Source organism: Capricornis sumatraensis, chromosome 19, assembly GCF_032405125.1.
Source record: "Capricornis sumatraensis isolate serow.1 chromosome 19, serow.2, whole genome shotgun sequence".
Lineage (NCBI taxonomy): Eukaryota > Metazoa > Chordata > Mammalia > Artiodactyla > Bovidae > Capricornis > Capricornis sumatraensis.
Window position 1 is genome coordinate 27,791,047 of NC_091087.1, and position 16,657 is coordinate 27,807,703.

General features: G+C 46.2%; 1 protein-coding gene across 1 annotated transcript in view; it reads right to left on the reverse strand.

Annotated features, from left to right (window-relative positions):
• Nucleotides 1–16,657, reverse strand: part of CRTC3 (CREB regulated transcription coactivator 3) — a 93,733-nt gene that overhangs the window by 26,607 nt on the left and 50,469 nt on the right. The window contains exons 3-6 of the mRNA XM_068991304.1: nucleotides 13,599–13,718; nucleotides 4,487–4,548; nucleotides 2,941–3,003; nucleotides 795–895 (exon numbers count right to left, since the gene is read on the reverse strand). Coding sequence (XP_068847405.1) covers nucleotides 795–895; nucleotides 2,941–3,003; nucleotides 4,487–4,548; nucleotides 13,599–13,718 — 346 coding nt within the window. The remainder of the gene's footprint in view (nucleotides 1–794; nucleotides 896–2,940; nucleotides 3,004–4,486; nucleotides 4,549–13,598; nucleotides 13,719–16,657) is intronic.

Consider the following 16,657-nt stretch of genomic DNA (forward strand, 5'->3'; position numbering starts at 1 on the left):
TGGGGGGGGAAGGGTTGGTGAGTAAGGAGAAAAGGGAGTGAGGTGGGCACAGGCTGCCTGATCCTGGGGTCCCTATCGTCCCAAACTGGGAGATGTGGATTCTCTCCTAGAGGTGGAGGAGTGGCACTGTGAGTGGAATCTGATCAGATCTGGGTCATTCTGGAAGCAGATGGCATGACTCTTTCCCCCACTCCTGGTCACCCTGGGGAGGCGGGACAACGACCTGCAGCAAAGTGGGCAACAGGTGAGCTCCCGCTCCTCTGGCCCCGGGCTGCTGGCCACTGGGGGAGTCAGCGTCCCTCTGGGGTTTGGTCTGAATAGACATGGCCCCCCAGAGAGAAGCCACTTCCTCTTATCAGGGGGAAAGGCGGCATCCACCTCCCTGTGTCACTTCTGCTTTTATTTCTCAGTTTGTCCAGATCCTGGGTGGAAAAAGGGCTTTCAGAGAACCCGACATAAGACTGGATCGGGAAGACAGGAGATTGCAAATAAGGGGACCAGTTAGAAAGTTGCTACGAGTCCCCATAAAACCGATGAAGACCTTAAAATGGGAGAGTGTGCAGGAAAGTCTGAGGGCCGAGACACGCCAAGGAGAATCTGCAGAGGAAGAGGCGGGAGGGAAGGTCCACTCTCATCGCATCACGAGCACACACACACCTCCCCGGCCAGGAGTTGCTCCCCGGGGAAGACGAGCCAAGGAAAGGCACACGGTGCGAGCTTTCCTCTCCCCGCCACTCCCCGAGGACAGAACAAGACGGTACAGAAGTGGCTGGCCTCTGGCCTACGTGTCTTACCCACATACGAGGCAGGCCAGGCCGACTGGCCCCCTCCTCCATAGGGGTCCTGGGGCTTGGTACTCAGAGCGCTGGTGTGAAGAGCAGAGTCAGAATTGGTCCTAAGAGGGAGGGGTGGGAGAGAGAGTCTGGCTGAAAAACCCATTTTTCCTTAGTGAAAATGCAATATTCTTTCCTGAAAATTACCGATGGGAGAGAAAGCAAGAATAACAGATTTACAATCATCCATAAAATGAGGGGTTTGGACCTACCCACACCCAGAAGACAGCAATTTGTACTTGTGAGATCTCACACTTTGAAGCTAGTGGCGTAACGATATGGTTCAACAAGGAAGACACTGGATTCACGGCTTTCTTTAAGAAACGTTCCCTCTTTCCTCACAACTCAGAAGATGGCTGTGGCCAATATAGTCTCTGCAGCTGGGCTAGATCTTCTCCATCTGGGAATAATTCCTCCCCCAGGAAGGATCACCAAAGCAGCGGCTTTCCAGCCCTTGCAGGGAGAATGCAAGGTCGGGACAATTTTCAGAATAACCCTAACGTGTTCTCTGCCCTTTCACTCTTGCCCTCATGAGCACAGTAGCTTTCCAGAGCCTTGTGACACGCAATGTCAATGCAGATTGAACGCACAAGCAGAGGATCGAGCTGTCTTCAAGAGACATAAAAGGGACAATGCCTCTCTTCTCAGTGATTTAGTTTGTTTCAGAAAATATAACTGTGCTTACAAAAAAAATGATTTATGTTGACATAAATGAGTTTATTTATGAGCAATGAGTTTATTACTGCTATTTCTAAGTGTATTAATAAGTATCTTCTATAAACCTCTCAATTTAATTTCCAATATCAATAGCTAAATACAAACAAATGTACCCACAAGAATAAATACTTGTTTGAGGGCCTCAATGGTTTTTAAGATTGTGACAGAACTGTATGACAAAAATTGGGGGGAGTGTGGAACTATAGCAAATTTCTGAGATTCTCCCAGACAGTTGCAGTTTACATGCAGCTTTGACTCCAAGAGATATTATTTACTTGTCCCATCAAGGGTCAAACTGCCAAAAAAGAACTTGTGTGAGGCTTCAAATTAGCCTAAAATGCTTCTCTGTGGGCTATTTCGGGTGATGGCCTTCTGCAGCCACTAAGCCCTGTGGCTGGACTGTGCACCATGGCTGGGCTGGGTTTACACAAAGGATAGGCAGTTCAGAACCAGGATGAAGCAGCAGCAAAAGCAAGGACTCTGGGACCGGGAAGCCTTGGGTTCAGATTCAAAGAGACTCAGGAGAAAATCAAATGCAGAGCGACAACTGGGGAGATGTGAATACAGACTGGGTATTAGATAATATTAGGAATTACTGTTAATTCTGTTAAGTGGAATAATGGCATTGTGGCTATGTTGTTGTTGTTGTTGTTGTTTAAAGGTTCCTATCAGCCTTATAGTGTTAGAGATATTTGCAGGTGAAATACTCTATCTGGCTGGTGGTGGGATAAGGGTCGGAAGGGCAGGGGATAGGGTAGACATAGAAGCTAAAAGATGGGCACACAGAATTCTTGTAACGCTTTTCCCTTTTGTGTATGTTAAAATTTTGCACTAAAAAAAATTTTTTTTTAATCCCAGTTCCATCACATATTAGCTAAGTGACCTTGGACAAGTCATTTGTAACTTCTTAGAACAGAAAGTCATACTCATTCTTGTAGAATGTGGTCAGGATTGAACAAAATGACCTAAACACTGGGGTCAAGCTTGAAGTTCAAATCGGTTATTGAATGCTTACGCTTCCTTGTGTTTCTTATGTATCTTATTTAATCCTTGCAACCATCCCTTGATGTAGGTACTGTTATCTTCCTTTTTCCAGATGAGTAAAGTGAGACACAGAGAAGCTATGCAACTTGCTCAAGGACACAGAGTAGGAGGCAAACTCTGTCATTCACTCAGACGTCATGTTCTCACAGCTACATTGTCCTGAGCAGGTGTTTGCTGCATGGTGGGAGATTCAGGTTGCTTTTTTTTTTTTTTAATACTTTGTATAAACACAACCCATCGATATAAGCGTACTCTGGCAAACAAATGATAGATTAAAAAGCAGCAGGACCATCAAGGTGATTTGCCTTCTTTAAAGTTTATTTCTACTAGAAAACAAGCTATGTACCTGTTTAGTGCAGATGTTAGCCTGAACCCAGGGTGCTTCTCTTCCTTCCAAGGAGGCTGCTGCCTTTAAAAACCAGAATAACATAAAAAGAAAAGAAGTTCAGTCCACAAGGAGCAAGGGAAACCTCAGGCCTGGGTTTGAGAACCGGCCCTTCTACTCACCCAGCTGCACAGCTGATCTCTCCAGGTCCTGTGATTTCTGACTTCTATGATAAAAACTATCAGAAACTCGTGCGAATAGGGCGAGCAAATGAGCCAGCTGGGCATGCAAGGAGGTTTTTGGTCTTTTTTTTTAAACGACAAACAAGCACTTTTGAATGCCTTTCGAAATATTTCAGATCCATGACCAACTCCTCTCTGGGGACGTGAGGTCTTATTCCAGATGTGTGAAAAACTACCCCTCATCAAATACCCTGAGTGTGTGCATAGGGGATGCCTGGCAAACCCTGATACAGAAATGCTGCACTCCTCTACAGAGTTCTATAAAGAGGAACATAACTGCTACAGTAATCCAATGTTTGAAAATATTAATCTAACTAATCCTCATGCTCTAGAAAGCATAGGACATTTTTCTCTTAAATACAAATTTTTTACAATCTCAAATTGGAAATATCTTTTTATGATTTAATTAAAGAATCTGCCTGCAATGAGGGAGAGCCAGGTTTGATCCCTGGGTCAGGAAGATCCCCTGGAGAAGGGAATGGCTACCCACTCCAGTATCCTTGCCTGGGGAATCCCCACGGACAGAGGCGCCATGGACTGCCTAACGCTTTTAAAATTTAAAATAAGATACTGTGTTTATTCTACAATCATGGATCCCAAGATTCTTAAGGGTTGCTGAAAATCTACTTGCAGTAGGGGCCCGCTGTTACCCTCTTCATACCTGCCTTTCCCAGGTCCTGACTACATTATCCACAGCAAGTGCTGTCAGTATTTGCCCCAAGAATAGATGGAGAATGGACTTCAATCCAGGGAGCTAGAAGCTTTCAACATGTCCATTTCAAACGCCTCTTAAATCTGACCAGGCGATCTGAAAATGGTATCTTGCATCCACTGGATGTAAGAATGTGTTCAGTTAGCTCTATATTCTGTCCCCTTCAGTACTATTCCAAAAAATATTCAATTTGGGGGTACATATTCTCTACATATAAAAATACTCAAAGAGACCCTAAATAAAATCCACTATGCAAATTACAGTTTTAGGAGCTTACTATCGCCTCTATTTCTTCCAGCAGCTTACCATGACACCTTTATATATTTAAATATAATAATATCAAGTCAGACTATTATATTGGTCAATGTATTCTGAATGTGTTTCTATTTGATCTTTAAAATGAAGACTCAGATTGATTTAAATAACTTTTAATTTTAGACTTTCATATAAGCCTATGATTATTATGTGGAGAGATTTAAGTTTTTAAGTGAAAACAAGAGTCTGTGCTTTAGATTAGAAATTTCTAAAATGACATCTGAGGTGGGTAAAATAAAGTGAGACTGTTCAAGCACAGCACATGCCCATCATATCTTTGAAAATATGACTTGCTTACCTGGGCCAACTTTCATCCAAGGGCTGTGAGGCGTAATTTGCTCCAAGCGTGCTACCATCGAAGTAGAAATTTCAATCAAGGAAAACTCAGACGAAGGGGAAGCTGAGGCAGAACTGAGCGGCTGGAGTTGTGCGGAGTTCAGCTGCTGAGTTTTCAGTCTGTATCTTTATCTCTATACCCGACAGCTCTTCCTCCTACTTTGGCTTATCAACTTCCCCTGGAAAAGTTCATTCCCCTATCTCCTAACCAGCACCATCTTTGCATGATTCATGTGGGGTGTTTCTTTCTTTCTTTTTTGCGTGCCCAACCTCTTTTACTTTCAAGACCTGCCTGCACCCCCACCCGAAACCTGGTTTGGCTGTCACTCTGTGTAGGCCTCCCTGTCCCACAGAATGTACCCACACCCAGCATTTCCATTCAACGTCACTTAACCCCTGTAACTAGTTCAGGGATGGGCTCATGGGGAAGAAAGGACTGTCCCCAGCTGCGGTGGTGAGCTCGGGGACCATGTGGGCCTGGGTTTCTCTCCCTGGAAGTCAAGGTACAGGTGGCACGCCCCCAGATCCTGAGTCTCAGTGCTATTGTACGGACCCCTGGATCTAGCCCTCTGGGCTCCTAGTAACCATAAGCCAATACATTTCCTTTTTCTTCAAGTTGAGGGTTCCTGTTTCTTATAACCCTAAGAGAGCTACATTAGGTTTGTGGAGAAATGTGAACTTCCTTAGATGGTCAGGGGCCCCGTTTTATGGATTCTGTATTCTTCACTGGGTCTAGTCTGCCTTAGAACACATTCCAGATGAAATGCAAACAGGGAAAAACAGATGGGATGCTACACTATATGTGCTGAGTACAACAGAGCCGTTTGGTTAATTTAATTATATGCATAGAATACCTTCTAAACACATTCTAAGTCATATTATTCTCCTGTGATCTTTGGTGATTCTGTATAAAAGAAGCCATTACCATCTAAGGCTCAGGAGGAAACAGAGGCCTTGATGGAGAAGGAACTATGATGTAGGCAGAACCTGGCATGAGTGAAATAGGGACACTGATGAACTCTTAACGAAATGTTTCTCTGCCAGAAGCACTATGATCACAGTTTCACTTCCTGTGCACAAGTGTGGTCAGCTCTAGTTACCTTCTTTCTTAATCTGAATCTTAGTCAATGCAATAAAACAGAGGTGCTTTCAGAAGAGAGACCAGATGCTTCTTCAACATTAACTATCAGGCTGTGCAGGAGACATAAGAGGCGTGAGTTGGATCCCTGGGTCCGGAAGATCCCCTGGAGGAGGGCATGGCAACCCACTCCAGTATTCTTGCCTGAAAAATCCCATGGACAGAGAAGCCCAATGGGCTACAGTCCCCGGGGTTGCAAAGAGTTAGACGCAACTGAAGCAACTTAGTACATATGTATGCACGCAAAGTACAGGTCGGAATGGACCACAGTAGGAGACAGAGAGGAAAAGGTGAAGAGACAAGAATGCCTCTGGAGGAAAAACGGCGGTGTCTTAGTTGGCAGAACCACTAGGGAGAAGGCACTGGGCCCTTCTCTTTTCAGCAGATTTTAATGAACCTCTGTCCAGAAATACTTAATTCTGAAGTAGAAATTTACCACTTCTCTCAGGACACTGCCACCTTTAAAGTCATTAAGTCCACTTATCTAGAACCTGTAAACAAAATAGAACACAGTGGTGTAATAGTCATACAATGATCAAACATCAATCTTTTCAATGTTGAGGAGTACGTGGTGAATTTCTGAAATTTTAACATGATGGGGCTGAGGCATCAAAAGTTAAAAGATGTGACCTCTGAGCTCTCCCAGTTCTCACCATTCACGTCTCACTTAATGGATATTCAAAACCCAACACCTATTGGCATCAAGAGATGCCCTAACGTTAGCCATCACTCAGGTCAGTTTTTGCTGTTGTTCAGTCACTAAATCGTATCCAACGCTGCGACCCTGTGGACTGTGGCCCACCAGGCTCCTCTGTCCATGGGATTTTCCAGGCAAGAATGCTAGAGTGGGATGCCATTTCCTTCTCCAGGGGATCTTCCTGGACCAGGGATTGGTACATGTCTTCTGCAATGGCAGGCAGATTCTTTGCCACTAAGCCCCCAGGGAAGCCTACTCATCTGCGTGTGTGTGTGTGTACTCATCTGTGTGTGTGTGTGTGTGTGTGTGTGAGAGAGAGACTCGGTAATGTCTGACACTAAGCCCCCAGGGAAGCCTACTCATCTCAGTGTGTGTGTGTGTGTGCGTGTGTGCGTGCGTGCGTGTGTGTGACTCCATGGACTGTAGCCCACCAGGCTCTTCTGTGCATGGGATTCTCCAGGCAAGAATACCGGAGTGGGCTGTCATTTCTTTCTCAGAGTGTCTTCCCAACCCAGGGATCGAACCCGGGCCTCCTGCACTGCAGGCGGGTGCTATACCGTCTGCTTTACTGCCCCTCGTGTCAGTGGCTTACAGCTAAACTCAACAGAAGCAGCTTTTAGAAAATATTTATTTGCTCTTCTGAAGATCTGAGAAAACTTTGTTCAGGTGGCTTTAATCACTCCACGGTACTGATACGCCTTGAAGAACATCCTAAATAGACAGAAAAAATACCCTTATTTGTAAACTAGAATTTGCCATTCAATTCAATGAACATTTCTAGAATGCCTGCGAGTTTCCAGGAAACAAACGGAAGAGCAGCCTAGGCGACAGGGAAAACAAGCCAGGTCAGCCCCTCATCCATTATCACCTTGAAAGAAAGTGAAAGTGATAGTCGCTCAGCTGTGTCCCACTCTTTGTGATCCCATGGACTATAGCTTCCCAGGCTCCTCTGTCCATGAGATTCTCCAGGCAAGAATACTGGAGTAGGTTACCATTTCCTTCCCCAGGGGATCTTTCTGACCAGGGATTGAAACTGGGTCTCCTGCATTACAGGCAGATTCTTTACCATCTGAGCCACCAGGAAAGCCTCCATCAATCACCTCAGTTAAACCTAAGTCAAAAAACAACCCACATTATAATGGATCTTTTGATTTATCCCCCTGTGCACTGCTTTTCAGCTCCTTTTCTGGGTCTTCCTCTTCTGCCTTCAACCCTAATGGTCCCAGAGTTTCTATGGCTTCATGGTCTCTCAGCCCACATCCGCCTGCATTGCTCTCAAAAGCACGTGATGGGGAGAACAGCCTTGGTATCGTGGGTACCATGTAGAGTGGGAGTAGGGTGGGAGGCTGGAGAGAGATTCCGGGTGCAGCCACTTTGGGAAGATCACCTGAGGAGATTCTGAGAGGCAGCCCCCCTCCTCTGCCCGCCATGCTTGCCTTGCTCAGTCCCATCCATGCCTTTGGCTCCATCCATCACCCACAGTCCAGTAACTCATGAATCCATACTTCCAGCTTGCCACAGTTCTCATGAACTCCAAGCCCGCCCTTCCCACTGCCTTACTTGGCTTCTCCACCCAAAGCATCCCAAACTCTACCTCCAACCCGACTTGTCATGCTGCCTCTCCTCTCTTCATCGTATTCCAGTCCATCGTAAGTAATGGGGGGTGCCCTCCACCCAGGCGCTCAGGTGGAGGTGTCAGTCACCCTGGGCTGTTCTCTCTCCCCAAGGCCCTGTGGCTCTGCGGAGGAGAATCCTTCCTCCCCGTTCCCGCCCCAGTCCACCCACAAGGGACTCCTGTTCCTTCTCAGCTCGGATAATGTTAGAGGGGAAGGCCTCAGTCACTGAGAACGTTCTGCCCTTCTGTTGATGAGACAGGACATTTGTGGCCCGTTTCCCTGCACAGGGTGGGTCCCACCCTGTCTCTTCCCTGGGCTCCCCAGTAATGGCTGCATGGCCCGGCTCTTCTTTTGCCTTCCTGTTCCCATGCGGGAAGGGCACCTGGGGCAGGGCTCAGGAGCAGCCTGGGGCGCCAGGCTCTCTCTTCCCCTCTGGAACCCTGTTTTCTACTGGAGCTGTGGGGCTGGCCCGTGGTCGTCCACGCAGCTGGCAGGGTTCCTGAACTCTAGGTCTGCTTAGTAGAACCCACACTCACTGAGACAGGTGTCAGGGCCGGATTTAATATATAAAACCAGTCAGCATTTGGTTCCTTCCTAGTTTCTTAACCATGTCTTCACCATCGCTCAACTTCCTCTGGTCCTTTGGCTCCCAGTGACGTCCTGCTGGAATACATCTGCGCGTCACACATGAAGGAAGGCAGAGGAACGAGACCTTTTTTGGTCCTTGAATGTACGAGGATGTCTTCCTGTTTCCCTCAGCACACGAGTGACAAATGGGAGATGGGCAGAATTCTGAAGTCTGACTCTTTCCCCCTTAAAACTCTAAAAACTTGCATTCCCTTTGAGATGGAAATCTTTAATGGGTGTTAGGTAAAAACTGGGTTTAGTGATCAAGCAAGATTTGGAAACTCTGGGTTAAAGTTTCTTAACTGCCAGGCTTCTCACAGCCCTAATATAAAACTGTGAACCTTCCAGAAAAGACAGAGTCCAACATTTCTCAAATACAACAGGCGATGTCCTTCGAAGAAAGAGCTTTGTCCTATAAACCAATGTTCGAACGTTTTCATCTCCTTGTATGAACAGAACCAAAGCAAGGCCTGCTCCAAAGGGGAAAGCCACTCCTAGCTTTAGTGGATCTCACGGCGTCTCATCATGACCATTCATTCTAGTTTTCCAGATGCAACACACGCTCCAACCTTGCTGGCAAATACAAATCAGAAAATTTCTAGACGTTTGTTTTTCTCTCTTCCTAAAAACACATCTCTTTGAGAGGAAGGCATTTCTATGAGTCATTAGTGTGTCCTCCTCTTCTTCTATGTATGACCCTCAGGTCTGAGATCATATGACAAATATGTAAATTTATGTTAATAGTTTGGAAACTCAGCAGGATGGTGTCTGGGGTACACGTTTTCTCCTTTGAGGAGTGAGAAGGGCTGCTGAGGACACAAGCAGCTGCAGGAAGGCGGGAGGGCCTCTCCTCTGAGTTCTCAAGCCCAGACCCCCAGTCAGGGACCAGTCAGCGCCTCGCCTCTGTCCTGAGTATGGCCTGGACCGGAGCTCGGCTGGGCAGTGCCCTGTCTCTGCCTGTGGTGGCCCCATGCCCATGGCAGAGCTCAGAGCCCACCGCGCCAGCCTTCTCTGTGGCCATGGCCGCCCACCGGAGGAGGAATGCCCTGGTGCCGGCGCTCTGCTGCTTGTGTCTGGCCACACTGTTAGCGGTGTTCATTGTATTTGCAATCTCTGTATCATGAGACCGACCCCTTCCTAAGCCAGTGTACCCGCTATCTAAAATAACACCCAAGCCAAGAAACAGCTAGAATAAGAAAATTCTGGGTACACGTCTTCTCTTTGTTCTAACAAAGATCCAAACCAGTGTTAATCCTTTCAAATGATAAAACTTCATTCAGGAGGTAATAGACTGGTGAGAAAGGCAACCATTTTAAGCAAATTATCACAAAATAAAATGAATGTAGGCCATGAAAGAAAAGATGGCACTGCAGCCCTCTTCCCCATCTTTTCTACATATTTTAGTATCTTCAACATAAAATCACTTTACTAGGAGCTCAAAACTTTGGCCACCAGATATGAAGGTCCAACTTACCGGAAAAGACCCTGATGCTGGGAAAGACTGAGGGCACAAGGAGAAGTGGGTGACAGAGGATGAGATGGTTGGATGGCTTCATCAACACAATGGACATGAGTCTGAGTAAACTCCAGGAGAGAGTGAAGGACAGGGAAGCCTGGCGTGCTGTAGTTGATGGGTTGCAAAGAGTCAGACATGACTTAGGGACTCAACACAGGAGCTCAAGGTCCCTTGATTTCTCAAAGGAGACTCACTGTTCATTCATGGGCAGACCTACACTAAATAACTCTTTTGAGTCAGCAGATGTCCAGTCCTGGGACCCCCATTAGGTGCTTAAGAGAGAGACGTCTCATGGTCTGTGAATCAGATGTATACTGTCTGATAAGAAACTCTAATTCATCTATGTATTTATTTGGTTCCTGCTTCTCCTCCCCTTAGGAGGTGATCTGCTTTGCAGCTGCTCTCATGAGTTGACCCGGATACATGGTCAAGTTATACAGCCTACAACTTACTACCTGGAAGGAGACAGAGTCGCCTGCACACACAGTGGAGGCTCCCTCTCTGGCACTTTGCACAGGCTATTCCCTCTGCCTGAAACATGCCCTCCAGGGGTGTCTTCCTCTCTGTCTATCACTTACAACCACCTGAAATTATTTTGTTTTGATAATTTTTTTTAACCTGTTTGCTGTCTGACATCGCCCACTCAGGAAGGCAGGGATACCGTTGTCTCTCTCACCACTGAGTCCCCAGTGCTTAGAACAGTACCTGTGCGGAGAAGGGGTTCTGTGAAAATACCTGTTCAATAAATAAAAACACTGTCCTCTCGCATGTTGCCTATCCTTCAAGCCTCAGGTTTTCCTCCAGGATGCCTTCTCCATCCCCCCAGGACTGGTTCAGGCTGTGCGCCTCTGAGTCTGCACAGCCTCTGGGCGGTGGCGCCTGCAGTCGCCACACAGCCTCTCCCGCTAGACTGTGAGTGACTGGAGGGCACAAGTGCGTGATTGTTTGCCATGACATCCACAGATGTAAATGGCGCCCAACACCAGCTGTTTTTAAGTGAATGAACATTTTTCTCTGTTGCCTTTCCTCGATCTCCTCCTTCTCTAGATAGTCTTCTAGTTTAAAAAGCTATGAGAGCTTCCCTGGTGGTCTAGTGGTTAAGAATCCACCTTGTAATGCAGAGGACACTGGTTCGATCCCTGGTTTGGGAAGATCCCACATGCTGCAGGGCAACTAAGCCTATGTGCCACAACTACTGGGTCCCGTGTGCCTAGAGCCTGTGCTTTGCAACAAGAAAAGCCACCGCAAGGAGAAGGCTGTGTTCTGCAACTAGAGAGGAGCACCTACTTGCTGCAACTAAAGAAAACCCTCACAAAAACCAAGACCGAGCACAGCCAAAAAAAAAAAAAGGCTATGAGACAGCTGTATTTAAAATGAATAACCAAGGACCTACTGTACAACACAGGGAACTCTGCTCAGTGTTATGTGGCAGTCTGGATGGAAGTGGGGGTTGGGGGTAGAATGGATACATGTATATGTATGGCTGAGTCCCTGCACTGTCCACCTGAAGCTATCACAACAGTTTGCTCACTCGCTATAGCTCAATACAAAATAAACAGTAAAAAAAAAAACACAATAGCTGTGAGGAGGACTTTCCTGGTAGCCCAGATTAAGATTGCATACTTCCACTGCAGGGGGAACAGGTTCAATCCCTGGTGGGGGAATTTAAGATCTTGCAAGCAGCAAGGTGCAGCCAAAATAAAATAAAAAAATTTTAAATTAAAAAGCTGTGAGTATATGCATATATTTAGACTATACTTGCTGTAAAAAAGATCTGAGGTAGCCATAAATATATCTGTATGTATTAAAATATTTAGAGAAAATAAAATAAAATAAAATATTTAGAGAGAACATCTCTGAGAGAAAGAGGGAACTGAGAAATTAGGAAAAGATATAATGTTAGTCACATCAAGCAAAGAAATACACTAAGTCTTTTACTGGAAAATTCCAAGCAATTTAGAAAATGGTTCGATGGACAAGCACCTACACATGTGTGAATTTGCTGAAGAACTGCCTCCATTCTCATTTCCCTTTTGCATTTCTATGTAAAAGTTATGATCCATTCCAGAAAGGAATTTGAGGGATGTGTTGGTGGTTAAATGGTAGAATTCCCACCTCCCAGAAGGGAAAGGGAAAGAATCAGTCATCATTCTCGCCTGCTCTGATAATGGCTGCATGATGTCAGGAGTCAAGGCATCTTGGTGGACTTGGGTGGGAAGCCCCTGGGTGGGGAGAGGCGAGAAGCAAACATCCATTGGGGTCCTTATCCTCGCCTCAGATTGATAAAAAACTGTGAGAAGCCTGAGGGCTAGACAAGCAGTGGGAGTTCCTCTGTGTCCCCACACCTCCTCCACGGGGGTCTCTCTTGAGTGTGGTCCTGGGGGCGACTGAGTGCTGGAGCAAGAAGGCAGCCCAGGCTGGGGGGTCAGTCAGCTTGACTTGGGGCTGAACCTGGGCCCTTCTAGCCTCAGCTGTGGAATTTGGGGCAAGTCACTTTGACACTCAAGTTTCCTCACTGGGAAGTGGGGGTTAAAAAAGCAAACTGCCCAGTAAATTTTGAGTTCATCTAAATGATTATGAATTGCCTAGCACAGTGCCTGGCATGAGTAGGTGCTCGGTAAACACGAGAGCCCTCCCCCCACTTCCTGCTTTCTAGGCTGCTGAAGCCAACCCTACCATCACTGCCAGGAACCCAGCTCTGCAGCAAGACTCACCCCGCCTCTCCTGCTTGCCTCCGGCCCTGCGGGTGAGAAGAACGAGGGCAGAGTGCAGACTCTCCTGGAATACTTACCTGTCTCCTCTCCCGCAAATCCCAGCTCAGGCCTGTTTCCCAAAGCCCTGTACACACCGCTAGACCACGTCCTGCTCTGACCTGATAAATAAAATTGTCCGATGAGTTCACAGCCTCCTTTTCTGTCTTCCTACTTTACAGCATAGGATTTGGTGTGAATAAATATCACTATGCAAGATTCTCCTAAATACCAGCGTTGTATTTTAGTTGTCATTGATTGAGTTTGAAATTCCCTAAATAGAAAATTATATAAAAATTTCTTCCATAAGTTCTAGCAGCAGGCCAGTGCATGAACAGAAATAAACATAAATCACTTATCTGTATATCTGTTTTAGTGTGACCGACTAAATCTAACCTGGTTTAAAGTCAGGGTTAATTCTGATTTTGTCAATGTCTGAAGAAAATGCTGAGAAGGCCTTACAATGGGGCTAAATGACAGGCTGTTTATGACAGTTACTTCATTAGACGGAACTTTATTGACACTTTCATAAAGTAAACACCTACAGGGATCCTTCCAATTTTTAGTTGCAGAAATGTTTCTAGTTTCCAAGTCACTTAGGTTTATTGCCTCCATTCGTCAGATGAAACAAAGATTTGGAGGCCAAAAGGAAATTACTGGGAAAATAAATTCTGAAAAGTTTTCAAACATTTCAAAACTTATCCTCCCCTCAGACAATGAGAAAGGATATCTGTCGTCCCGGCTTGTCCCCGGATCGTCGGTGAAGCGGGTGGAAGCGAGTCCGGGACGGCCGCTCCACCAGCCCGTGGTGGCGGGTCCCTCGCACGCTGTCAGCTGGGTGGAACGCCGGCTGCAGAGAGAATGGAGAAGAGTCGGTTGGCCTGTGACTGTGACATTGCCACTTGCCATCAAGAACAACTCTTAGCAACAACAGATGACAAGACTGGCTTTATAGTTTTACTGGTATCTGTGACTCTGCCTTGAGTCAAGGCGAATCAAATGCAGCATGGAGCTGTGTCAGCATAATTATAGAATAATTTAAAATAGTCTTGGGACTCCCTAGTAGTCCAGTGGTTAAGACTGAGTTCCCAATGCAGGGGGCTGGGGTTCGATCCCTGCTCAAGGAACTAGATCCCGCAAAGACCCAGCTATCTTAAAGACAGCTAAGACCCAGCACAGCCAAATAAAAAAATAAATGAGTCTTTAGTGTGTGAAGATGGAAGTTGAAAGAATGACTTTTTAAACACTGTCACAATTTGGAGACTATGAATTTATACACAGAATCCCAGTAACAAGGAGGTATGTGTGAAATGAAAAAGGTTTGCTTAAGACAGAAACGAAGTGGGTACCTATGGCATCCGGCATGCAGAAACACAGACACAGCATCCAGAGATAAAATGGGGTACCTATGGACTGGGGACTACTGGCTTACACAGTCTTTTTTAAACTCACTGTCTTTTTTAAACTCAACAATGTTTAAAAACTTTTGGGGCTTCTAGTGAAAAGTCTGAACGTTTTAGTCACACTGGTCCCAACTTCCCACATGGCAATGAGGACTGAAATTGAGAGTAGCTCTTCTCTGCAAATGGGACACCAGACCACTTTGAGGACTTCTTATGTTAGACGTCTGAGTTTGTGACCCCTGAGTCAAGGAGAAAAAAAAGAATAGTACCTGAATACTAGTGGGAAACATGCAACTCGCCATAGCCCAAATGGCACAAATGAAAATATAAACAGATTCAAGATAAAGTCATGGTCAATAAATCCAAAGTCCTTTGTTAAGGCAGGCTTGGAGTACATTCTCTACATTTTTGAGTCTGGCATCATAAAAGGCAAAGCTTTTTGGTTGGCAAAAACCAAATTCTAGGCTGCACCATTATATCGTACATAATGGGGCAATGTGTATACAATATTATGCCAGAGATGTTCGAGAAACACATGGAAACAGACCTTCCTTCACGTAAGCTGAATCATAGGTCAAAGAGCTAGCTCATTATGAAAAGAACCCTGTGATGGAGTATGTCTTTCTAGGGGAGCTCCTTTTAGTTAAGAACTAGCCACTCATTTTGCTGTTAAACATACGGATTTTCATATCTTGGATTTGGGGATGACTCCTATTTCTCCCAAGGGGGCTGATGAAATGTTGGGGCTGGTTTAGTTGAACAATTCTTTTACAATCCAAATCTATCAACACCTAAAATAAAAAGATCTTCCTGAGGAACACCTGTGGTACTGGAAGAAAAATATCCATTGCGATAGGCAAGACGGATGTTGAGCTCAGAAGAGAGAGTGCACTACTGTAGGAATAATAAACGGAAACACCTTTGTTCATCAAGAGGCTGAATACCCACCGTGCACTTTATCAGAACCTGTTCACACAACAGACATAATTTTAAGAGATGGATGACTCTGTTCCAGGACTAAAGAAAACAGAGGTCTCTCTGGTGATAAAAAAATCACACGAATGGGAAATGTACTTGAAAACAACATTTTCATCTAGGAGTCTTAGAGCACAGCTACTGCCAGACTGGACTACCAGAGGCCAGCGAATAGAGGGGGTACGGAGGCTCTTTAGAAAGGGGTCCAGGGGGATTTCTCTGACAGTCCAGTGGTTAAGACTTTGCACTTTCACCACAGGGGGTGCAGGTTTGATCCCTGATTGGGGAACTAAGATCCTGTGCCACAGATGTCAGGCGGCTCAGCCAGAACATTAAATTTAAAAGAAGAAGAAAACGATCCAAAACACAGAAACCTCTTGGAATGTCTTCCAGGTTTCCTATTACATATATATTTTCTATTTATACTTGCCTCTTTTGACTTAACCCCTGTTGGCCCAGATCCTGTATTATTACTTGGATTCAGTGTGTGTTTGGTGGGATAATCTCTGCCTACATTTGATAATTTCTTCTCTTCCTCCTTGTGGCACAAGTTCAAGTCTCTGCCTGGGCCAGCACAGGTTTCCCCGCAGGCCCCCAGGCACTAGAAAACAGATGGGAATGGACTGTGGTGGCAGCAGTGTCCTTGCTGGCAGCTGAGGGAACTGAACTCAGGGGTGCCAGCATCAACAGCCTGACAGTGAAGTTTAGCACTGGGAGGCTCAACAGGAACCCAAACAGCCAAGTGGTGGCCCAGACAATCCTGCTTTGCATTGTGACTGAATTGCCAAGGGCTGCGCACAGAGAGGAAGGACTGAGTGGTAACCCAAGGCAGGGCAAAGGTAGCTTCTGGGCTTACGGCCCCAAACCTGAGAGACGGTAGACGCATGGAGTGCAGCCTGAACACCAAGGTTCCACAAACCTTAATAGTAGAGGGCAATGAAGCTGAGGTGAAAGGGTCAGGGTGGTTCCTGAGCTGGCAAGCAGGAAGTCGTAGGCAACCCTTACTTAGTTGCTGTGGTTGGACTTTAGGTGTGCATGCCTGCTCAGTCATGTCCGACTCTTCTGCAACCCTATGGACTGTGGCCCGCCATGGGATCCTCTGTCCGTGGGATTTCGTAGGCAAGGATACTGGAACGGGTTGCCCTTCCCTCCTCCAGGGGACCTTTCAGGCCCAGGGACTGGATCAGCGTCGCTTGCACTGCAGGCGGATTCTTCACCTGCTGAGCCATCGGGGAAGCCTTGAACTTTGCGAGGAGGAAACAAATCTAAAGGAGTTCAAGGTACTACTGGGAACTGAGTGTCCACGCGCAGAGTCCTGGCCTCGACTCTCCCTACTCCGTAGGACTGCGTGCTCCTGACTGTCTCTGAAAATATCTCTACGTGGACAGCAAACTGGCTCAGGTTTGTAGGC